The 23,949-nt window shown below is 49.1% G+C and overlaps 1 protein-coding gene across 6 annotated transcripts; it reads right to left on the reverse strand.

The window, feature by feature from the left end:
• Positions 1-1,468: 1,468 nt before the first annotated feature.
• On the reverse strand, positions 1,469-23,561 carry SLC25A42 (solute carrier family 25 member 42). 6 transcript variants are annotated; one of them, XM_085562315.1, is made up of 8 exons: positions 23,479-23,561; positions 14,498-14,614; positions 12,327-12,438; positions 10,543-10,568; positions 8,850-9,016; positions 7,215-7,331; positions 6,709-6,860; positions 1,469-5,000 (listed from the first exon to the last, which is right to left on the reverse strand). In XM_085562315.1, exons 2-8 carry the CDS (start codon positions 14,573-14,575, stop codon positions 4,675-4,677), a joined length of 978 nt encoding a protein of 325 aa, XP_085418441.1. In that variant the 5' UTR covers positions 14,576-14,614; positions 23,479-23,561; the 3' UTR covers positions 1,469-4,674. The 6 variants fall into 6 exon arrangements, with proteins under 6 accessions (XP_085418441.1, XP_085418439.1, XP_085418438.1 ...); XM_085562313.1 differs by having other exon boundaries at positions 6,709-6,888; XM_085562312.1 differs by lacking the exon at positions 23,479-23,561 and adding an exon at positions 14,839-15,584 and having other exon boundaries at positions 6,709-6,888.
• Between the last annotated feature and the right edge of the window lie 388 nt (positions 23,562-23,949).

Here is a 23,949-nt window from a genome sequence, read left to right on the forward strand (position 1 = left end):
TCTTCTCCCACTTTCCACCCCAAATGGGATCCCTGGCAGGAAGGGATGCAGGGAATCTTTTCCCCTTTCCACCCCAAATGGGATCCATGGCAGGGAAGGATGCAGGGAATCTTTTCCCAGTTTCCACCCCAACTGGGATCCCTGGCAGGAAATCCTTTCCCATCCCATATTACCCCAAATGGGATCCATGGCAGGGAATCCTTTCCCACCCCGTTTCCATCCCAAATGGGATCCCCGGCACGGTTCCTGAGGAGATTTTTGAGGGGTTGTGAGGGTTTTCTTGAGGGTTTTTTGGGGGATTATGAAGGGTTTTTAAAGGATTTTTTTGGTGAGGGGAGGTGAAGACTTTTTTGGGGGGCTTATGAGGCGTTTTTTGAGGGGTTTTGAGAGGTTTCATTGGAGGTTTATGAGGCGTTTTTTAAGAGGTTTTAAAGGGGGTTTTTTGAGGGTTTTGAGGAGTTTTTTGAGAGTTTTTTTGGGGGGTTATGAAGCGTTTTTTAAGGGGTTTTGAAGGGGTTTTTTTGAGGGTTTTGAGGCGTTTTTTGAGGGTTTTTTTGGCGGGGTTATGAGGTGGTTTTTTAAGGGGTTTTGAAGGGGTTTTTTGAGGGTTTTGAGGCGTTTTTTGGGGAGGTTTTGAGGGTTTTTTTGGGGGGCTATGAGGTGGTTTTTGAAGGGGTTTTTCCGAGGGTTTTGAGGCGTTTTTTGGGGAGGTTTTGAGGGTTTTTTGGAAGTTATGAGCGGTTTTTAGGCCGGCAGCAGCTCCGAGCTGACAGTGCCACCTGCTGCCACCAGGCTGGGGACAGCGACAGCGACAGCTCGGCCCGGGACCCTCCCAAATTCCCAGCACAGCCCTGAGCCACAACCCTCAAAAAAAAAAAAAAATTAAAAAACACCCAAAAATCCCCACCCAAAAACCCTCAAAAATCCTCACAAGCTCTACAAAAACCCCCTCATAATCCCCCCAAAACCCCTCATAACTCCCCCCAAAACCTCTCTCCAAAATATCTTTGCAAACCCTTAAAAAACTCCTCATAAGCCCCCCAAAAATCCCTTTAAAAACCCTTCATAACCCCCCCAAAAAAACTCTCAAAAATCCCTTCACAAATCCTCAAAAACCCCTCGTAACACCCAAAAAACCATCACAGCCTTCAAAAGACTCCTCACAACCCCCTGAAAATCTCACAAACCCTCAAAAATCTCCTCATAACGCCCAAAAAACCCTCACAGCCCTCAGAAAAACTCTCAAGAAACCTCTCAGAACGCCCCCCAAAAAATCTCCTCACAAACCCCCAAAAATCTCCTCACAACCACCAAAAATCTCCTCACAAACCCCCAAAAATCTCCTCACAAACCCCCAAAAATCTCCTCACAAACCCCCAAAATTCTCCTCACAACCACCCAAAAATCCTCAAAATTCCCCCCAAAAGGTTCCAGGCCTGAGAACCAGAGAGAACCCGGGGAGAGCCCCGAAGTTAATCATGTTTTTTATTAAATATACATCCTCTCTTGGCACAAATCGTAAAATATATAAACATTATATAACAAAGTGTCTTCACTGCAATAAAATAGAATCCAGATCCAAGAAAAGCCGTCAAAATCGACACACACACATCGATGGTGAGGGCACGGGAAAAGGCAATTAACAGTGTTTGTGCTAATTAAGAGATGCATAGAACACACGGGCAGTGACCGGTGCTGGGGCACCCTGCAGCTCGTGGTGATTTTGGGGGGAAAACATGGAAAAAAAGGGAGGGAAAGGGGGGAAAGAGGAAAAAGGGGAAAGAAAGGGGAAAGGGGAAAGGGGAAAGGGAAAAGGGAAAAGGGAAAAGGGAAAAGGGAAAAGGGAAAAGGGAAAAGGGAAAAGGGAAAAGGGAAAAGGGAAAAGAAAAAAGGGGAAAGGAAAAAGGGAAAAAGGGAAAAGGGGAAAGGGAAAAGGGGAAAGGGGAAAGGGGAAAGGGGAAAGGGGAAAGGGGAAAGGGGAAAGGGGAAAGGGGAAAGGGGAAAGGGGAAAGGGGAAAGGGAAAAGGGGAAAGGGGAAAGGGGAAAGGGGAAAGGGGAAAGGGGAAAGGGGAAAGGGGAAAGGGGAAAGGGGAAAGGGGAAAGGAAAAAGGGGAAAGAAAAAAGGGGAAAGGAAAAAGGGAAAAAGGGAAAAGGGGAAAGGGGAAAGGGAAAAGGGGAAAAGAAAGGGGGAAATCAGCCCCTGGAAGGTACAAAGTGAAGATGCCAAAGGAGTCAGGAAAGTTCCCCAAAACCATCCCGTGGTGCCAGAAATTCCTGGAGCATCCAGGCTGTGAGGGGAAAACGTGGTTGTGCTGTTTGAGAAATGCTAAAAAGCTGCAATTTTGACGTTTTGGGTGCATTTTTTTGGACCTGGTTTTCTCGAAGTGCCAGTGCGGGGCTCAAGGTGCAGGACAAGCAGGAGGAGGGAGAGGAAAAGAAAACCAAAAAGCACACATTTGGTGGTGATGCTTTAAGGATCCGTGAGAAAGGGGAGGGGGAAATCAAATTTGAGAGGAATAAAATGAAAAATTAGGGAACTGCAGGAAAGGAAAAAAGGGTAAAACTCCTGTTTTGAGTTGTTTCCTTTCTCAGAGCTCTTCCTGGCCAGCACACCTCAGAAAAAAATCTGGAACGTGTCTGAATCCATGCAGGGAAGAAGAGAAAGGAAGGGAACACTCTGTTTCCCCTTTTCTACATTCAAAAAAAAAAAAAAAAAAAAGGGGAAAAAAAAAAGCGCTTTTTAAACCAACCCAAAGCAGCAACACTCTCTGAGAGAAACAAAAGCACCAAAACCATCACAGGCTGAACTCAAGGATCTGCCCCTGGACGAACACCCAGCCTGCAAAACTTGTGGGGAAATTGGCTGAAATTCTGAATTTAAATCAGGTGCAGCTGCTAATTAAAGAACAACTTGTCAGCACCCCCGGGTTGCTGGAATTGCTGCTTTTCCCAGCTGGGAGGGGACAAGGAAGGGACAGGACGTGGGGATATGAGCAGTGCTGGGAATTCCTCCCTCTGGATCAGGACAGGAGCAGGATAATTGGCTTCTCCATTGGAGAAAAGAAATGGGGGGGCTGAGCGAGGGGAAAGCCCAAAAAAATGACCCAGAATTCGTGGCCATCACCTCCCAAAAGCCCAGGGATCTTTAACTCCCAGGTCAATCAGGGAACGCGTCGCCCTGCTGGGCCCGGGGGCAGAATTCCTGAGGCCAAATCCCAGTTCCAGTCTGCCCCAGTGCTGGGAATTTCTGTGTGCCACCACTCCAGCGCCATTCCCACACCCCCTGATTCCCAAGGAAATATTTGGCATCAGGAGCAGCTCCGTGCTCCGAAGAAGTGCAAAGACAAAAAAGAAAGGAGAAGGCTGCTCCTGCCCCCTTGTGCAATTCCCACTCATCCCATCCAGCCGCAGCAGCTCAAGCACAGAACAACCAGGAAAGGACAGGCTTGAAGGTCAATCTTCTCTTTTCCCTCGCATTATGGACTCCCTGGAAAGGGATTTTTCCACCTTGGTTTGTGTCATCTGATCAAGAGGAGTCTGAAGTCTGCTCTGACCTCTGAATTTAACAGAGGGAATGATCATCCACTGAAAAAAAACAACCTCCATTTCCCTGAAAACCGATTGGAAAGAGGAACACCGAGAGATTGTCCCGAATCCCAGCTGGAAGCGATTGGCACTGTCGGGCCAACGCCGCGGTGCCCACAGGGATGGAATTCCAAGGGGAATTTTAGGGATGAGTTAACGAGCAGAGGCGACAGGACCTACACAGCAGGTACCAAACGGGACAAGCAGGACGGCCAGGAGCTGGCCCGGCTCTTTTGGGGTGCAGCGGGGTTTGCTCTCACACGGTGCACAGAGCAGCGCCGACACTGAGTGCAAAGGGGGTTTTGGAGGATGGGACCCTCCTCCCTCCGTGCAGGCAGCCCTGGGAGCGCTGCCTCTGCAGGGCAGGCAGCCCAGAGGGGAAATACAAAAGCAGCTGGAGCGGATCCAGTTTGGGAATCCAGGCCTTGCTCACGCCGACAGCGCATGGAGGGAAATTTCCTTCGTGAAAGGGCTCGGAGCTCCCCTCCTCCGTGTCCTCCAGTCTTTGGTAATCTCAGAGGAACACCACAAACGAGGGACTTGGATGCAGCTCAACCCAAAAACCCAAGGAAAATCCGTGGAAAAAGGGCAGCATTCCCAGCCAGAGGAAACATTCAGCTTTCGGAACAAGTGTAGCGTCCTGGGCCTGCTCTGCCCTGCTTTCACAGCCCACAAGAATCTGGAATTCCCGAGGGATAACACTGGGATATTGCACTTGGCGGAACGTAGGGAGTACAGAACTGCCCCTTCCCAGATCCAGGGGGTCATTCCCAGCAGCTCCGAGCCCCCTCTTCCATCATCCACCGCTTCCTTCTGCCCACGGAGAGCCAGCTGAGGAGCCAGGAGCAGCACAGGTGGGGTGGGAGGCTCCACAGTCCATGGGAAGGCTGAGGCAGCTGCTTTGGAGGAGGACTCAGCTCTGCAGGATCGGGAATTTTTCACTTAGGCTTCCAAATTAAAAAGGGGGAAAAAATATACCCGGGAACAACAGGAAAAACCAAAAAAAACCCCAACAAACGGGCGAGTTCGCAGCTGCAGGAGCACGTGGGAGGCCGGGGAAGAACAAACTGCTCTTTCCACACGAAGCCACTACCTCTGGAGGCCGGGGCCGCGCTGCAGCTTGCGCAGCAGGATCTGCGTCAGGTCGAAGGTGGTGAAGCTGATGCCCACGGCGATGGGGCCCTTCACCCAGTTCATGCTGAGCCCTTTGTAGAGGCCTCGCACCAGCCCCTCCTCGCGCACGATGTCCTGCATGGTGAGCAGGATGGAGCTGTAGCTGTGGCCCAGCACGCCGGCCGTCTGCATGCGGCGCCGCACCACGTCCAGCGGGTACGAGGCCGACTGGCCGATGAGGCCGGCGCACGCCCCGAACAGCAGCCGCTCCGGGGGCGAGGGCTGCGCCCTGCCGCTGTGCTCTGGGGGGACACGGAGGCGCGGGGGCAGTCCTGGGCACCCGCTCAGGGCTGCCGGCCCGGGGGCTCGTCCTTACGCGGGGTTTGTTTTTCCCCACCTTGTTCTCCCCGTGGTTTGCTACCCACTGTTTGCTCCCCGCGGTTTGCTCCCCAGGTTTTGTTCCCCAGGTTTTGTTCCCCAAGTTTCGCTCCCGAGGTTTTGTTCCCCAAGTTTTGCCCCCCAAGTTTCACTCCCCAGGTTTTGCTCCCAAGGTTTTGTTCCCCAAGTTTCGCTCCCGAGGTTTCACTCCCAAGGTTTTGTTCCCCAAGTTTCACTCCCCAGGTTTTGCTCCCAACATTTTGTTCCCTGAGTTTCACTCCCCCAGGTTCTGCTCCCCAAGTTTCAGTCCCCAGGTTTTGCTCCCAAGGTTTTGTTCCCCAAGTTTCACTCCCCAGGTTTTGCTCCCAAGGTTTTGTTCCCCAAGTTTCACTCCCCAGGTTTTGCTTCCAAGATTTTGTCCCCCTAGTTTTGCCCCCCAAGTTTCACTCCCCAGGTTTTGCTCCCAAGGTTTTGTTCCCCAAGTTTCACTCCCCAGGTTTTGCTCCCAAGGTTTTGTTCCCCAAGTTTCGCTCCCGAGGTTTTGTTCCCCAAGTTTTGCCCCCCAAGTTTCACTCCCGAGGTTTTGCTCCCCAGGTTTTGTTCCCCAAGTTTCGCTCCCGAGGTTTTGTTCCCCAAGTTTCGCTCCCGAGGTTTTGTTCCCCAAGTTTCACTCCCGAGGTTTTGCTCCCAAGATTTTGTTCCCCAAGTTTCTCTCCCAAGGTTTTGTTACCCAAGTTTTGCCCCCCAAGTTTCACTCCCCAGGTTTTGCTCCCAAGGTTTTGTTCCCCAAGTTTCACTCCCCAAGTTTCACTCAGGTTCCGCTCCCAAGGTTTTGTTCGCCAAGTTTCGCTCCACAGGTTTTGCTCCCAAGGTTTTGCCCACCAAGTTTCACTCCCCAGGTTTTGTTCGCCAAGTTTCGCTCCCGAGGTTTTGTTCCCCAAGTTTTGCCCCCCAAGTTTCACTCCCCAGGTTTTGTTCCCCAGGTTTCACTCCCCAGGTTTTGTTCCCCCAGTTTTGCTCCCAAGGTTTTGTTCCCCAAGTTTTGTCCCCTAAGTTTCCCTCCCCAGATTTTGCTCCCAAGATTTTGTACCCCAAGTTTCACTCCCCAGGTTTTGCTCCCAAGATTTTGTACCCCAGGTTGCTCTCTTGAGGTTTTGTTCCTCAAGTTTTGCTTCACAAGTTTCACTCACCAGGTTTTGCTCCCCAGGTTTTGTTTTTCCCAAGTTTTGCTCCCAAGGTTTTGTTCCCCAGGCTGAGCTCCCAAGTTTTGTTCCCAAGTTTTGCTCCCAAGCTTTTTTTTCCCCAGGTTGAGCTCCCAAGGTTTTGTTCCTTAGCTTTTGCTGTCCAGGTTGATCTCCCAAGCAAAATCATTAGAAAAGGTCCCCAAATCACTAGAAAAGGTCCCATGAAACAAAACCCCGAGTTATATCACATTTACTGACATGTCACAGCTACAACTCCCCAGGCTTTATTCCCAACTTATGCACAACCAAGTCCTTCTCCACCTGGAAATTCCACTTTTTCCCTCCACAGACCAGGCAGAGCCTTCCTGCAGCTTTCCTTGCTCACACCCCAGAGCTGCAGAGACCCCAAGGCCAGATTCCAGCAGCCTCCAGCATTTCCCCCATTTACCTGCGTGCACTTTCTTCAGCGTCTCGTAGGTGAAGAAGCTGAGGCCGGCGTAGGGGATGACGCCCAGGATGGTGGGCGTGAAGCCCCTGTACAAGGTTTTCAGCCCCTCCTCCCGGGATATCCGGATGAAGACGTGCACAATGCTGCTGTACCTGGCGTGGGGACACGGGGAGAGCAGACCTGCGCTGGTCAGCGCCTGGGCTGCTCCCAGCAGGGCGCCCTGATGCATTAATTGGTAATTAATTTGGATCTGAGCTCGTCGGGCAGCTCGGAGAGGGTTTCAGCTCTCCCACAGCCCTGCTGTGCTGTCTCTTGGGTCTCCCTGGATCCAGCTGGTCTCCCAGTATCCATCTCCTCCCACATCCACACCTCTGGACGTTGAATTGCTGCTCAGACCCCGGAGCTTAATCCCACCAAAGGCTCCCCGCAAGAAATGACCCCAAAAAATGGCAATAAAGCCACGTCACCTTGTAAAAAACCCAGAAAGTTGTGCATGAGGCACTTACATCTCCTTGGGTGTGACAGCCATGCGGGCACGGACCATGTCCAGCGGGTAGGTGACCATGGCAGCTGTGGTGCCAGCCAGGGAGCCAGCAATGAAGCGAGGGAAAGGCGTCAGTGCCCTGGAATGGGGTGAGAGAAGAGACCAGAGGTCACCTGCAGCTGCAAATCCCACCTGGCTGCTGGGAACGGCACTGCTCTGCCTGCTGGGCGCTCCCAGCCACCCCACAGGGAAAATCCATGGGGAGGAGAGGAGCTGGAGCATCCCCTCGCAGCTTCCTGTGCCTCAGAGCTTCCTCCTCAAAGGCTCCACCTTGGAGCATCTCCTCGCAGCTTCTCCCTTGGAGCTTCCATCTTGGAACATCCCCCTCACGGCTTCTCCCTTGGAGCTTCCATCTTGGAGCATCCCCTCACAGCTTCTCCCTTGGAGCTTCCATCTTGGAGCATCCCCTCACGGCTTCTCCCTTGGAACTTCCATCTTGGAGCTTCCCCCTCACAGTTTCCTCCCCCTCACAGGTTCCCTTCAGAGCTTCTTCCTCAGAGTTTCCTCTCGGAACTTCCCCTCACAGCTTCCCCCTGGTTAATGTCCACCTTGGAGCTTCCCCTCGCAGCTTCCACCTCAGAAATTCCACCTCGGAGTTTTCCCCTCAGAGCCTTCCCCCTCAGAGCTTCCATCTTGGAACTTTCCCTCACAGCTTCCACCTTGAAACCTCCACCTCAGAGCTTTTTCCTCCAAGTTTCCACTTTGGAGCTTCCCCTTCACAGTTTCCACCTTGGAGCTTCCCATCACAGCTTCCCCCTTGAAACCTCCACCTCAGAGCTTTTCCCTCCAAGTTTCCACTTTGGAGCTTCCCCCTCACAGTTTCCACCTTGGAGCTTCCCATCACAGCTTCCCCCTTGGAACCTCCACCTCAGAACTCTCCCCTCAGAGCTTCCACCTCAGAACTCTCCCCTCAGAGCTTCCATCTTGGAGTTTCCCCCTCAGAGCTTCCATCTTGGAGCTTCCCCTCACAGCTTCCACCTTGAAACCTCCACCTCAGAGCTTTTCCCTCCAAGTTTCCACTTTGGAGCTTCCCCTCACAGCTTCCCCCTTGAAACCTGCACCTCAGAACTCTCCCCTCAGAATTTCCCCTCAGAGCTTCCATCTTGGAGGTTCCCTCTCAGAGCTTCCCCCTTGAAACCTGCACCTCAGAACTCTCCCCTCAGAATTTCCCCTCAGAGCTTCCATCTTGGAGGTTCCCTCTCAGAGCTTCCCCCTTGGAACCTCCACCTCAGAAATCTCCCCTCAGAGCTTCCATCTTGGAGTTTCCCCCTCAGAGCTTCCATCTTGGAGTTTCCCCCTCAGAGCTTCCATCTTGGAACTTCCCCTCACAGCTTCCACCTTGAAACCTCCACCTCAGAGCTTTTCCCTCCAAGTTTCCACTTTGGAGCTTCCCCCTCACAGTTTCCACCTTGGAGCTTCCCATCACAGCTTCCCCCTTGGAACCTCCACCTCAGAACTCTCCCCTCAGAGCTTCCATCTTGGAAGCTCTGAGGGAGAAGCTCCATCTTGGAGTTTCCCCTCACAGCCTCCCCCTCGGAGCTCCCCGCTCAGGATCCAAGGATCCCAGCAGAGGATCCCCAGCCCTGCTGCCTCTTACTTTCCCTGGAATCCGTAGTAGTTGCCCAGGATCTGCTTGTACTCCTCGTGGGCGCAGAACTGGATGGCGGCGTAGGGGATCACCCGCACCATGGTGGCAGAGTTGCCTCTCCAGAGGCTCCAGAAGCCCTCGTTGAGGTAGGTGTGGTAGATCAGCCTGTAGGCTTCCTGCGGGGATAAACTGGGGTCAGGGAGAGCAGGAATGGGGGGCAGGAGCTGCCTCAAGGCTGAACCCTCCAACCCCGTCCCACAGCGCTGCCATGGCCGCCCGGAGCGTCCCCGGCACATCCACGTGCTCCAAAAGGCAGGTTGTGTGGAATAAATGCATAAATGGAAATTAATGAAAGAAAAATATCATAACTGCACTTGTTTTTCACAGCATTTCCATCCCCACATCCCAGCCTAATTCCAGAATCCAGAGCTGACCTCACATCTTAACCCGTTCCCACTGAGCTGTTGTGGCCTCCCTGGCACATGCATGTGCTCTAAGATGCAGTTTGTGTGGAATAAATGGATAAATCAATGGAAATTAATTAAAGAAAAATATCAGAATTGCAGTTTGCTTGTTTTTCAGAGCATTTCCATGCCCACATCCCAGCCTAATTCCAGAATCCAGAGCTGACCTCACATCTCAACCCGTCCCACTGAGCTGTTGTGGCCTCCCCGGCACATGCATGTGCTTTAAGATGCAGTTTGTGTGGAATAAATGGATAAATCAATGGAAATTAATGAAAGAAAAATATCAGAATTGCACTTTGCTTGTTTTTCAGAGCATTTCCATGCCCACGTCCCAGCCTAATTCCAGAATCCAGAGCTGACCTCACATCTCAACCCGTCCCACTGAGCTGTTGTGGCCTCCCCGGCACACCCACATGCTCTAAAATGCAGTTTGTGTGAAATAAATTGATAAATCAATGGAAATTAATTAAAGAAAAATATCAGAATTGCAGTTTGCTTGTTTTTCAGAGCATTTCCATGCCCACATCCCAGCCTAATTCTGGAATCCAGCGAGGAGAGAGGGAAGCTCCACTCAAGAGCAAAGAAGGATTTTTACATCCCAGCCTGCCTCATTTGCCCTCTCAGGGAAGGCAAAATTTGCACAAAACCCCTTCCCAAAACCAAATTCAACTCCTGGGGGCCAGGCAGGAAGGTCTGGATCACACACACCACGCATGGAAAAGCTGGAATGCACAGGGAAAAAGCACTCGGATCCCAGATTTAATTCCCTGTAAATGCTGCAACAACTCCTGTGTGGCTGGGGGAAAGGAGTGAGCACTAGAAATGGTCAAAATCACATGGAAAGGTCCCAAAATCACAAGGAAAGGTCCCAAAATCACATGGAAAGGTCCCAAAATCACATGGAAAGGTCCCATAAACACAAAAAAGGGTCACCAAATCAACAGGAAAGGTCCCACAAACCCCAGGAAAGGTCCCAAAGCCACTAAAAAAGGTCCTAAAAGCCAAAGCCCTGAGTGAAGTCACATTTATTGTCACGTCACAGGTACAACCTGGAGTCTGAATCCCCCCCAGCAATCACTGTCCTAATTAATCCTGTAATTAAAACCACCATTCCCAGTCTTTCCCGCTATGTTTTCATGGAATGCTGCTGATAAATCCCCCCAAAAAAGTGAAATACAGGCCAACAAAAGATTAATTTAACACATCAGGGCAACAGCAGACAGACGTCACCTCACCTTAGCAGAAAATCTTTTTGAAGACACTGAAAATAAAAACAAACAAAAAAAAGAAGATTAGGGCTTGCAAGACAAAAATAAAATTTGATCCACAAATCCCTAAATAAGGGATAAATAAACAGGTGTTTTGGCTAAAGGGATAAAAATAGAAGGAAAAGAATGAATGCAGGAGGAAATAGAGATTCTTTGCCTCGTAAACGCTCCCATAATTTAGCACAAAAGTCTATTTTTTCCCCCTGCTGCCTGTTAGGAAAATTCAGTTTGTGCAGAATAAATGAATAAATGAATAAAGAAAAACAATTAATGAAAGAAAAACCATGCAAAGTGCACTGCTCACTTCTTTTTCAGAGCAGCTCCATCCCAGCAGAACTCAAATCAACCCCCTGATTTTTTTTATAGTTTGTTTTTTCCCCCACTTCCTTTGCATCCATCCAAAGTGACAGCACCTCCTTATCCCTGGAATGCACAGGCAGGATTTGGGCAGCAGGATTTGTCTGGCAGCTCTGCCACAGGAAGGGAAAACCCTGCCTGGAAAGTTTAATGAAACGTGGCTCCAATTAAGGGGCTGCAGCAGCTCCTGCCTCGCTCAGCTGAGACTTTGGGAGCCTCTCGAGTGCATCCAACAATTCCATGCAAATCCATTTTTCCCCTCTGCTGCTCCTCTGTGCAATGCAACGCTTTTATTTGGAATTTTTCTTTTTTTTTTTTTTTAAGGAATAAAAACCCACCTCGACGAACGGCGATGGTTATCGAGGGGGTTTTGTTCCTTTAAAAAAAAAATTATTAAAAAGAATAAAATGATTGAGTTGTGGGAAATTTATTGAGTTGTTGGGCTGGGAAAGCTCACCCACCCCTCTGCCATGGACACTTTCCACTATCCCAAGCCCCATTCCTCAGCTTCCAACTCAAGGCATCACTTGGATGATCCAAAGATGTTTTCCTTCCTCACAGCCAGGGAATAAAACCCCTTAGGGCAGCAAGAAACTAAAAAAACCCCTCTCAGATCCCAAAGAATTGCTCCCACTGGAAGATTTTAATCCCATCCTTTCCAGCCACTGGGATGGGCCGAATTTTTAGGGATTTTTAGGAAGGTGGCTGCCCAAATTCCAGGTGATCCCCTGGGTCAGCTGCTGCCCCAGCTCGGCTCTGTGGCTTCCCTCCCACCCCTGCTCCTGATGTTTCCACCCTAAAATGAACCTGGCTGTGTGGTTTTGGTGGGAAAAGCCAAAAATCCGGGTCCCGGGGGCAATCCCAGCCTCCCTGACCCACATCCCAGCGATTCCAGAGCTCCTTGCTCTGCCCAGAATGAAAATCATGTGAGGAAAAATCAATTCTAAATTAAATGTCAGCCAGGGATTAGGCTGAGCCCAGCTCGGTTAATCTGGGACGTCACCAGGCTTAAAATTCCTGGCTTTCCCAAATGTGCACTGAATTAAAGGCCTGTGCTGTTCCCTCTGGGATAATTGGAGGAATTGCACTGCAACAAGATCCCAAAATCCCCAAATCCTGCTAAACACACGGAAATTCTCCGTTCCACTCAGAGCAAAGTCATTTTCTGTGACAGCTCAGGGGTGCCAGAGCACACAAATCCAGGCGGGCAGCAGCTCCAGCGCCTGCTGCCTCGCATTTTGGGGAGAGCAGACAAAATTTGGGCAGCCAGCCTTCAGCAGGGAACTCCCCCAGCCCAGCTCCCCCTTCCCGGAGTCTCCACATCTCCAGGAAAAGGAGCTGGATGAGCACAGAGGGCTCAAAGTTAAAAACAATTTGGGGAAAAAAGAGTTCACCTTGGAACATGATTTTTGTCCTGTCCAGAGGAGCCACTGCAGTTTTAGCCACAGCCCCAGCCAGAGCCCCGGACATCAGGGAGTTCAGCACTTTCTCCTTCTCCTGGTTCTCCTGGGGGAAAAAAAAAAGCATTGGATAGTGAGAAAATAATAATAAAAAAATCAATCCCACAAGGAACACCATTTCACCTTTCCTGCAGCGTTCACCCCAGGGTCAGGATTTGGGTCAGAATGTTTCACTGAGTTTGCAGCACAGCGAATTGCTGCCTGGGCTGTGAGGCAGAATTCCAAGCATTCCTCCTGCATGTGCTGTTTTCTCCCTGTTATTTCTCTTTCTTCTCCCTCCCCAAGAGTTTTAGGCATGGGCAGAAGGGAAGTTTCCAGAAGAGAAGCACCCAAGCCCTATTCCCACATCATTCCCAAGCTCCTGAGGATAAATCCAGGCAGTTTTCCCCCTCTGATGGGTGGAATGAGAGGGATTCTGCTGCTGGAATTCCTGCTGCAGCTCATATTTATAAAATCAGCATTTTTCTCCCACAGAGAGGAGAAAAAAAAAAAAAAAAAAAAAAAGCCATAAAATCCAACCCCGTAGAAGTTGTGGAGCGAGGACAAGCCCAGGCTTGATGTGTGAACTTTTGACACTCTGTGGATGAGAGGAGTTCACATTTTCCTTGTGTTTCCCAATCCCAAAGTTAATGTTTATGCCCCAAAACCCCTGGATCAGCTCAATTCCCCCTCCCCAGCCAAGCAAAGGTGAACTTCAGCCCCGGGTTGGGGCTAAAGCACAGCGAGGCTGCAGCCACCTCCCTTCTGCTGGGATCCCAGGGATCCAGGGGCAGCCACAGCTGCTCTGGGAATTCCATCCCAGCCAGGAATTCCTTCCCAATACCTCACACAAATTCCCCTTTTCCAGTCTGAAGCCATTCCCTCCATCACTCATCCCAAATCTCTCCCCTGGAGCCCTTCCAGGCTCTGGGAGCAGCTCCAGGGTTTCTCTGGAGCTTCCCTTCTCCAACCTTGGGCACTTCCAGGGATTCCATCCCATTCCCTCCCCACCCTCCCAGGCAGGAATTCCATCCCAAAATCCCACCCCTCCCACCCTCTGGCAGTGGGAGCCATCCCCTGTGTCCTGTCCCTCCATCCCTCATCCCAAATCTCTCCCCTGGAGCCCTTCCAGGCTCTGGGAGCAGCTCCAGGGTTTTTCTGGAGCTTCCCTTCTCCAACCTTGGGTACTTCCAGGGATCCAGGGGCAGCCACAGCTGCTCTGGGAATTCCATCCCAGCCAGGAATTCCCTCCCAATACCTCACACAAATTCCCCTTTTCCAGTCTGAAGCCATTCCCTCCATCACTCATCCCAAATCTCTCCCCTGGAGCCCTTCCAGGCTCTGGGAGCAGCTCCAGGGTTTCTCTGGAGCTTCCCTTCTCCAACCTTGGGCACTTCCAGGGATTCCATCCCATTCCCTCCCCACCCTCCCAGGCAGGAATTCCATCCCAAAATCCCACCCCTCCCACCCTCTGGCAGTGGGAGCCATCCCCTGTGTCCTGTCCCTCCATCCCTCATCCCAAATCTCTCCCCTGGAGCCCTTCCAGGCTCTGGGAGCAGCTCCAGGGTTTCTCTGGAGCTTCCCTTCTCCAACCTTGGGTACTTCCAGGGATCCAGGGGCAGCCACAGCTGCTCTGGGAATTCCATCCCAGCCAGGAATTCCCTCCCAAAACCTCACACAAATTCCCCTTTTCCAGTCTGAAGCCATTCCCTCCATCCCTCATCCCAAATCTCTCCCCTGGAGCCCTTCCAGGCTCTGGGAGCAGCTCCAGGGTTTCTCTGGAGCTTCCCTTCTCCAACCTTGGGCACTTCCAGGGGTTCCATCCCATTCCCTATTCCATCCCAGTATCCAATCCCACCCTCTGGCAGTGGGAGCCACTCCCTGTGTCCTGTCCCTCCATCCTTTATCCAGAGTCTCTCTCCACGGTGGCTCCTGCAGGCACTGGAAGGTGACAGTGAGATGTCCCTGGAGCTCTTCCAGGCTGCACAATCCCAATTTTCCCAGCTTTTCCCCCACTCTGCTCACCCTGCAGCAGCTGCAGGTGCTTGCAGGGCTGGCTGCAGAAGTGCAGCTGGATCTCAGCCCTGCGCCCGGAGCTGCTCTGCCCGCCCAGCCCCGGCTCTCACCTCTGCAGGAATCCGGGCTGGGACGGGCTCCACATCCCTCTGCAATTCCACTGGAGCTCCTCTCACACCATTACCCATTCCAGTCACGCTTCCACGGGGCCAGCAGAGCTCCAGCTCCTAAAGGCAACCCAAAATCCAAAGGGAAAAGGTCAAAAGTGAGAAACAACCCGGTGATACAGCACGGGGATGGGCAGTGACCCGCCCCCAGGGCCATTTTCAGTGGGAAAACCCTCTCCCAGTTCCCAGAAAAAAGGAATTTCCAGGATCCTGGTGCCATTCCCTTCCTTTAAGGTATAAATGGATTTTTAGGGGGTGCCAGGTAAAAACTGTGCCATTCATACCCGCCCTTCTCGCCCCTCGAAGAACTCAGCTGCCATAAAACACCAAAATATCCATTAATTCCCAGAGAAATGGGGCAGAAAAACCAAAATATCCATAATTCCCAGGGAAAAGGGGCAGAAACACCAAAATATCCATTATTTCAGGGAAAAAGAAAAGAAACACCAAAATATCCATTAATTCCCAGAGAAATGGGGCAGAAACACCAAAATATCCATTAATTCCCAGGGAAAAGGGGCAGAAACATCAAAATATCCATTATTTCAGGGAAAAAGAAAAGAAACACCAAAATATCCATTAATTCCCAGAGAAATGGGGCAGAAACACCAAAATATCCATTAATTCCCAGGGAAAAGGGGCAGAAACACCAAAATATCCATTATTTCAGGGAAAAAGAAAAGAAACACCAAAATATCCATTAATTCCCAGAGAAATGGGGCAGAAACACCAAAATATCCATTAATTCCCAGGAAAAGGAGCAGAAACATCAAGATATCCAATAATTCCCAGGGAAAAGGGGCAGAAACACCAAAATATCCATAATTCACAGGGAAAAGGAATAGAAACACCAAAATATCCATTAATTCCCAGGGAAAAGGGGCAGAAACATCAAAATATCCATTATTTCAGGGAAAAAGAAAAGAAACACCAAAATATCCATTATTTCAGGGAAAAAGAAAAGAAACACCAAAATATCCATTAATTCCCAGAGAAATGGGGCAGAAACACCAAAATATCCATTAATTCCCAGAAAAAGGAGCAGAAACATCAAGATATCAAATAATTCCCAGGGAAAAGGGGCAGAAACACCAAAATATCCATAATTCACAGGGAAAAGGAATAGAAACACCAAAATATCCATTAATTCCCAGGGAAAAGGGGCAGAAACATCAAAATATCCATTATTTCAGGGAAAAAGAAAAGAAACACCAAAATATCCATTATTTCAGGGAAAAAGAAAAGAAACACCAAAATATCCATTAATTCCCAGAGAAATGGGGCAGAAACACCAAAATATCCATTAATTCCCAGAAAAAGGAGCAGAAACATCAAGATATCAAATAATTCCCAGGGAAAAGGGGCAGAAACACCAAAATATCCATAATTCACAGGGAAAAGGAATAGAAACACCAAAATATCCATTAATTCCCAGGGAAAAGGGGCAGAAACACCAAAATATCCATTATTTCAGGGAAAAAGAAAAGAAACACCAAAATATCCATTATTTCAGGGAAAAAGAAAAGAAACACCAAAATATCCATTAATTCCCAGAGAAATGGGGCAGAAACACCAAAATATCCATTAATTCCCAGAAAAAGGAGCAGAAACATCAAGATATCAAATAATTCCCAGGGAAAAGGGGCAGAAACACCAAAATATCCATAATTCACAGGGAAAAGGAATAGAAACACCAAAATATCCATTAATTCCCAGGGAAAAGGGGCAGAAACACCAAAATATCCATTATTTCAGGGAAAAAGAAAAGAAACACCAAAATATCCATTATTTCAGGGAAAAAGAAAAGAAACACCAAAATATCCATTAATTCCCAGAGAAATGGGGCAGAAACACCAAAATATCCATTAATTCCCAGAAAAAGGAGCAGAAACATCAAGATATCAAATAATTCCCAGGGAAAAGGGGCAGAAACACCAAAATATCCATAATTCACAGGGAAAAGGAATAGAAACACCAAAATATCCATTAATTCCCAGGGAAAAGGGGCAGAAACACCAAAATATCCATAATTTCAGGGAAAAGGAGCAGATCCTCCCTTTCCAGGGATCATTTTGGTGACACTGGAGAAAGAAGGTGGAAATTTAAAACCCTCTGGCAAAGGGATAAAAAATAGCCCCAGGAAGGCGTCCCCGGGCTGGCCAGGAGCAAGGAGAGGTTATTTATTTTTGGGAAGAGAGGGATCCAGTGCCTCACACGTGCCACAGAGGGATTTGCCTCCCAGCACTCCTTCTCCCCCCAGAATTTTGGGATTTGCACAGGATTTTCCTGCTCTGAGATGTCCCAAACCCAAGATCCAAGAGAAAAGGCCGGCCTGACCTTGGCTGCGGGGCGTGGATGAAGGAATAATTCTGTTTTAAGGGAATAATTGGCTTTTTTAGCTCTGATTTTCTGACGTTTCTGCCTTTCGCCCCGCAGCTTTTTCAGCCTGGAGTATCCAGGGCTGGGATTGCTGCTGTGAAAAGCCTGAGGTGGCCCTGGAGGACAAAAATCACTTTTCTGAGCCACGAATCTGCTCCAACAGCCCCGCTCTGCAAGGTGAAACCCTCCAGGGAATGTTTTATCAGGATATGACAATTCCTGAATTCAGGAACTTTTTGCCCCCGGCTCTTCCCTCCCTCTGATGCCTGCACGACATTTTGCTTACTTGGGGCTAAAAAACCATTTCCAGCCTCTTTTTTCCTCATTTTTTTTGGACAATTCCAGGTGCTTTGTGCTCCTCGGCACCTTTCAGACGCGCTGAGCTGTTTTTTAACTCTCAGGAATTAATTCAACACCCCCGCAGCTCTTTAACCACCCCAAAATTAAGGAAGTTTTGGGGTTTGGGAGGATTTTTGGATCATCTCAGCCCACCCCACACAGAATTCCACCCCAATTTTCCCAGCTCCACCTTTCCCTTTTCCCGCCTCTCCAGCGAAACACGGATGAAAAATTAAAACTTTACAATTTGAATAAATTGTAGGGAACGGGAATGTTTATTTAGGGATTTATTGCCCTTTCATGGACATGCTCCCCTCTGAGAACCCTCGATATTCTTTAATTACCTTTACTAATTTCTAAATGCACAGAATTTCATAATAAGTTAATGCATATTTTTATTTTGCTGATTTCACATTGTACTTACAGCTAGTTACACTCGTACTCAGTTTTTTGTCAGAAAGAACTCCTGGGTCACTCTGTCCTGTTACAAGGTTTGAGGAGTTTTTCTCATTTCTTATCTTTCAGTGTGAAAATTTGCTAAATTTGCCTTTTTTTTTTTTTTTTTTAGCTAGGATAGTTTCACTAAGGCTGTATATTAACTAGACTAAACAGCATATTTAGTAAGCTTAAAGTACCACCTTTTACCTGAATTGAAATACATTTTTCCTCTGTCTCACCAGGTGCTTGGGAATTGCCAAATTTCCTCCCCCCACCCGTTTTGTCGTCCCCCTCCAGGCCCCAAAATTCAGGCAGAGCCAAATCCAGGGATTCCCAATTCCGAGGGTGTTTGGGGAGCTCAGGAGGGATAAATGCAGTTTTTGGTGGGATGGAACACCAGGAAAAATTCCCTCACATCCCACAAAAACCCCGCCAGGAGCAGAGATCCCCCCCCAGTTACCCTTGAGCAGCACAGCCTTAATTATTTCTAATTAATTCTGATTATTCCTCACGCCTGCAGGTGCCCCCTGCCCTTCTCGCCCCTCCTGATCTCCCAAAAAGGAGCAGGAAAATTCCCTTTTTTTGGGGAGGAAAGCACAGGTGGAGACATTCCCCCGGCCCTGCCTGCAGCAAAGGAATGTAGGGCAAAATATCAGATTTATCCCTGCCAAAAATATCCCTCCCTGCCCAGCAAAAATAGAAATTGTGCTAAAGGGCTCAGCAAGGCACAGAGCAACTTTCTGCCCAAGCAGAACAATTGGAAGGAGAGGCCCGGCAGGAAAATTGCCAAATGGATTGATTTTTGCATGAGCATGGGGCCATTTATCCACAATATTCCCTTTTTTTTCCTGTTCACACACATTCCTTTCCTATTTAAATCTATGTATTTATATCTCTATTTATAAATATATAGATATATTCCTATTTAAATCGATATAATTCTATATATTTGCATGAGGATGAGGCAATTTATCCACAATATTCCCTTTTTTTTCCTGTTCACACACATTCCTTTCCTATTTAAATCTATGTATTTATATCTCTATTTATAAATATATAGATATATTCCTATTTAAATCTATGTATTTATTTATAAATATAGATATATATTCCTATTTAAATCTATGTATTTATATCTCTATTTATAAATATAGATATATTTAAATTGGAATATATCTATATTTATAAATACAGATACAAATACATAGATTTAAAAAGGAATATACATCTATATTTATAAATAATAAAATATAATTATATAGTGTAATTATCTATTAATAATATATAATATAATATAATATGATATAATATAATAATATAATATAGAATAGAATAGAACGTAATATAATGTAATGTAATGGAATATAATATAATGTAATAGAATAAAATATAATAATATAATACAATAATATATGATAATTATAACATACATAATTATATAGTGTAATTATATATAATATAATGTAATATAATACAGTATAATGTAATATAATGTAATGTAATATAATATAATGTAATGTAATATAATATAATATATGTAATATAATATAATATATGCAATGTAATATACTATAATATAACATAACATTATATTCCATTATATTCCATTATATAATAATTCACAATGGAGCCACAAAACCCAACAACTGTCTCAAAATTTGGCCCAAATTCAGAGTTTTGGTGTCAGTTTGTGGTGCCTGGCTGTGAAAACCCAAACTGATTTGGCACCTGCCTCAGCCTGGCTCGTTCAGGACCCAGCAAAACAAAACGAACCCAAAAAAACCCCAAAAAACCCCAAAAAACCCCAAAAAACCCCAAAAAAACCCCAAAAAACCCCAAAAAACCCAACCAAACTGGCGATTAAATGTGCTTTTTTCCTCACCCGCTCCTGGGTTATTTTTATTGTGCTGAGGGTTTGGGGAGGGAATAATTAAATTAATAATTAAATCAGGAACTTAAAATAGAATAAAAATATTAATAAGAATATTTAAATGTGTAAAAGATAATATTAATATTAATAATTAAATCAATAAGCATTAACATTAATAATGAATTCATTATTAATCCATATCATTGTGATTATTAATTCAGATTATTGTGATTATTCCCACTATTGTGAGTATCAATTCCCATTATTGTGATCATTTATTCAGATTATTCCCATTATTCCTGTTATTGTGGTTAATTCAGATTATAGTGGTTATTAATTCAGATTATTGTGATTTTTTATTCCCGTTATTCTGATTATTAATTCAGATTATTCCCATTTTTTCCATTGTTGTGATCATTAATTCAGATTATTCCCATTTTTTCCCTTGTCGTGGCTATTAATTCGGGTTATTCCCATTTTTCCCGTTATTGTGATTATTTATTCCCATTATTTGCATTATTAATTGGGATTATTCAGAGCTGATCTCTGCCCTGCAGGCCCGGCCCTTCCCTGCAGGCAGTTTTATCTCAGGGGACGCAGCCCCTGGGCAGGGAGCCACAAAAAGTTTGTTCTGCCAAGAAAAAAAAACTCAATTCTGCTTTTTCTTTTAAATAGTAAAGAAATGAATACATTTCCTGGAAAAATTCTAAATTTCAATTTAATTTTTTCTAGGAAAAAATGTAAGTTTCAATTTGATTATGATCTGGGGAAAATTAAATTTAAATTTGATTATTTTCTAGGAAAAAAATTGAATTGCAATCGGATTGTTTTCTGGAAAAACATTAAGTTTTAATTTGATTATTTTCTGGAAAATTTTTAAATTAATTTTTTTTTCCTTGAATATTTTTAAATTTAAACTGTGATTTTTCTGGACATTTTTTAATTTAATTTTTTTTTCTGGGAAGTTAAAAAATTTTGTTATTTTCTGGGGAAAAAAAAAATTTATTAGTATTGAAGTGAAAAAAATCAGAATAAATCTTCCTCCAAGTAGCAGCAAAATATCTCAAATTGACCCCTGACTTTTGAGGATTTTTTTTTTCTGCAGCCTCCTAAATTCTGACACACGAAAAGCACCTGGAGCCCAAGCAGCGGCGCTAAAATGTAATTAAATTACATTTAAAATGAAATTAAATCCAAATTGGGATTCTTGCAGTTCCCTCGGCAGAGGATTTTGACACCCGACCCCCCCAGAGCCTGGGACCCCAAAAATCCCCGGGAGTCGGAGGGAAAAAAGAATTCCACTAAAGGAAGGAAAAAGGGAAGGAAAAAGGGAAGGAATAAAGATTTCTATGTAAATAAAGGAATAAATAAATCAATAATTTGACATAAAGAAAGGAATAAAGAATGGAATAAGTGAAGGAATAATGAAGGAATAAGTAAGTGAAGGAATAAAGAAAGGAATAAAGATTTCTATATAAATAAAGGAATAAGTGAAGGAATAAATAAAGGAATAAATGAAGGAATAAGTGAAGGAATAAGTGAAGGAATAAGTGAAGGAATAAGTGAAGGAATAAGTGAAGGAATTAATAAGTGAAGGAATTAATATTTCTATATAAATAAAGGAATAAATAAATAGAAAGGAATGAAGGAAGGAATTTATATTTCTATATAAATAAAGGAAAAAAAAATAAATAATTTGACATAAATAAAGGAATAAGTGAAGGAATAAGTAAGTGAAGGAATAAGTGAAGGAATTAATATTTCTATATAAATAAAGGAATAAATAAATAAATTGACACAAATAAAGGAATAAATAAAGGAATAAATAAAGGAATTTCTATATAAAGGAATAAATAAAAGAATAAAACGAGGCACAGAGAGACACAGGGAAGGTGTCAGGGCAGGAAAAGGGACTCGGGGACACTCTGGGATGGTGGCAGGGCACAGAGCGGGACAGGCCGGGAAACCGGGCAGGGAAACGGGGAAACGGGGAAACGGGGAAACGGGGAGGGAAACGGGGAAACCGGGCAGGGAAACGGGGAAACCGGGCAGGGAAACGGGGAAACGGGGCGGGGAAACGGGGAAACCGGGCAGGGAAACGGGGAAACCGGGCAGGGAAACGGGGAAACGGGGAAACCGGGCAGGGAAACGGGGAAACCGGGCAGGGAAACGGGGAAACGGGGCAGGGAAACGGGGAAACCGGGCAGGGAAACGGGGAAACCGGGCAGGGAAACGGGGAAACCGGGCAGGGAAACGGGGAAACGGGGCAGGGAAACGGGGAAACCGGGCAGGGAAACGGGGAAACCGGGCAGGGAAACGGGGAAACCGGGCAGGGAAACGGGGAGGGAAAAAGGAACGGGGAAAAGGGGAGGGAAACGGGGAAAAGGGGAGGGAAAAGGGAGCGGGGAGGAAAGGAGGGGCTGGAAAAGGCCGGGAAAAGGGGCAGAGAAAAGGGAGAGGGGAAAAGGGAACAGGGAAACGGGGAAAGGAAAAAGGAACAGGGAAAAGGGGAGGGAAAAGGGAGCGGGGAAACGGGAGCGGGGAGGAAAGGAGGGGCTGGAAAAGGCCGTGAAAAGGTGCAGGGAAACGGGGAAAGGAAAAGGGAGCGGGGAAAAGGGAGAGGGGAAACGGGGAAAGGAAAAAGGAACAGGGAAAAGGGGAGGGGAAAGGGAGCGGGGAGGAAAGGAGGGGCTGGAAAAGGCCGGGAAAAGGGGCAGGGAAAAGGGAGAGGGGAAAAGGGAACAGGGAAACGGGGCAGGGAAAAGGGAGAGGGGAAAAGGGAACAGGGAAACGGGGCAGGGAAACGGGGAAAGGAAAAAGGAGCGGGGAAAAGGAGCAGGGAGGAAAGCAGGGAAAGGAGCAGGGGAAAGGAGCCGGGAGAAGGGAGCAGGGCTCGGGAGTCGGGAAAAGGAGCCGGGAGGAAAGCAGGGAAAGGAACCGGGAGCGGGGACACAGCCCGGGAGCCGGGAGAGGAGCCGGGAGCCGGGAGAGGAGCCGGGAGCCGGGAGAGGAGCCGGGAGCCGGGAGAGGAACCGGGAGCCGGGAAAGGAGCCGGGAGAGGAACCGGGAGCCGGGAGAGGAGCCGGGAGCCGGGCCCGGGAGCCGGGAAAGCGGCGCAGCAGCAGCGCAGCTCTCCCGGAGCCCTCCCGGAGCCCTCCCGGAGCCCCTCCCGGAGCCCTCCCGGAGCTCTCCCGGAGCCCTCCCGGAGCTCTCCCGGAGCTCTCCCGGAGCTCTCCCGGAGCCCCGGGCGAGCACGGCCGAGGCCGGCGCCGCTCCCCCGCGGCCCGGCCCGGTCACGGCCGCTGTCCCGAGCGCACCGGGGCGGCCCCGCGGGCCCGGCCGGCCGCGGGCGAGCGGCGGGAGGCCGCGGCAAGGGCACGGCCACGGCAGCCTCCGCCGCCACAACGGGAGCGGCCGCCCGGGCCGGGTCAGTGCCGGTGCCGCCCGGGCCGGCCCCGCTCCCTCCGGTCCTGCACTCTCCGGTCCAGCCCCGCTCTCCCCGGTGCGGCCCGGGCCGGTGCCGCTCTCCCCGGCCCGCTCTCCCCGGCCCCTCCCCGGGCCGGTGCCGCTCTCCCCGGCCCGCTCTCCCCGGTCCCTCCCCGGGCCAGCCCCGCTCTCACCGGCCCCGCTCTCCCCGGCCCCTCCCCGGGCCAGCCCCGCTCTCCCCGGCCCGCTCTCCCCGGTCCCTCCCCGGGCCAGCCCCGCTCTCACCGGCCCCGCTCTCCCCGGGCCCTCCCCGGGCCAGCCCCGCTCTCCCCGGGCCGGTGCCGCTCTCCCCGGTCCCTCCCCGGGCCAGCCCCGCTCTCCCCGGCCCGCTCTCCCCGGTCCCTCCCCGGGCCAGCCCCGCTCTCCCCGGCCCGCTCTCCCCGGTCCCTCCCCGGGCCAGCCCCGCTCTCACCGGCTCCGCTGCGCGTCCGTCCCGGCCGCGTCCGCCGCCGCCAGGCCGCCCCCGCTGCGCCGCGGGAGGCGGGGCCCGCCGCGGGGCGCGGCCAATCGGCGCGGCGCGGGCAGAGCCGTGCGCGGGGATTGGCTAACCGGAGCGGATTGACAGAGAAGATGACCAATGGAGCGAGAGGAGGCCCGGCGAGGGGCGGGGCGCCGGTAGCGGCACGGGGCGGGCGGGGAGCGCGGCCGGGCCCGGGGACCGCGAACGGGGACCCCGACCGGCCCCACCGGGAGCCCAAAGAGCCCCACCGGGACCTCGACCGGCCCCACCGGGAGCCCGACCGGCCCCACCGGGAGCCCAAAGAGCCCCACCGGGACCCCGACCGGCCCCACCGGGAGCCCAAAGAGCCCCACCGGGACCCCGACCGGCCCCACCGGGAGCCCAAAGAGCCCCACCGGCACCCCGACCGGCCCCACCGAGAGC

This window comes from Lonchura striata, chromosome 28 (assembly GCF_050655825.1).
Source record: "Lonchura striata isolate lonStrDom1 chromosome 28, ASM5065582v1, whole genome shotgun sequence".
Taxonomy (NCBI): Eukaryota; Metazoa; Chordata; class Aves; order Passeriformes; family Estrildidae; genus Lonchura; species Lonchura striata.

Coding starts and splice junctions, on each gene's coding strand:
- SLC25A42 (XM_085562312.1), bottom strand. CDS start 14,874: ATGGCAGCTGAGTTCTTCGAGGGGCGAGAAGGGCGG. Junction 12,439..14,497: donor CAGCCCGGATTCCTGCAGAG/GTGAGAGCCGGG, acceptor TTTTTCCCCCAG/GAGAACCAGGAGAAGGAGAA. Junction 6,889..7,214: donor GCTGTCACACCCAAGGAGAT/GTAAGTGCCTCA, acceptor TGACCAGCGCAG/GTCTGCTCTCCCCGTGTCCC.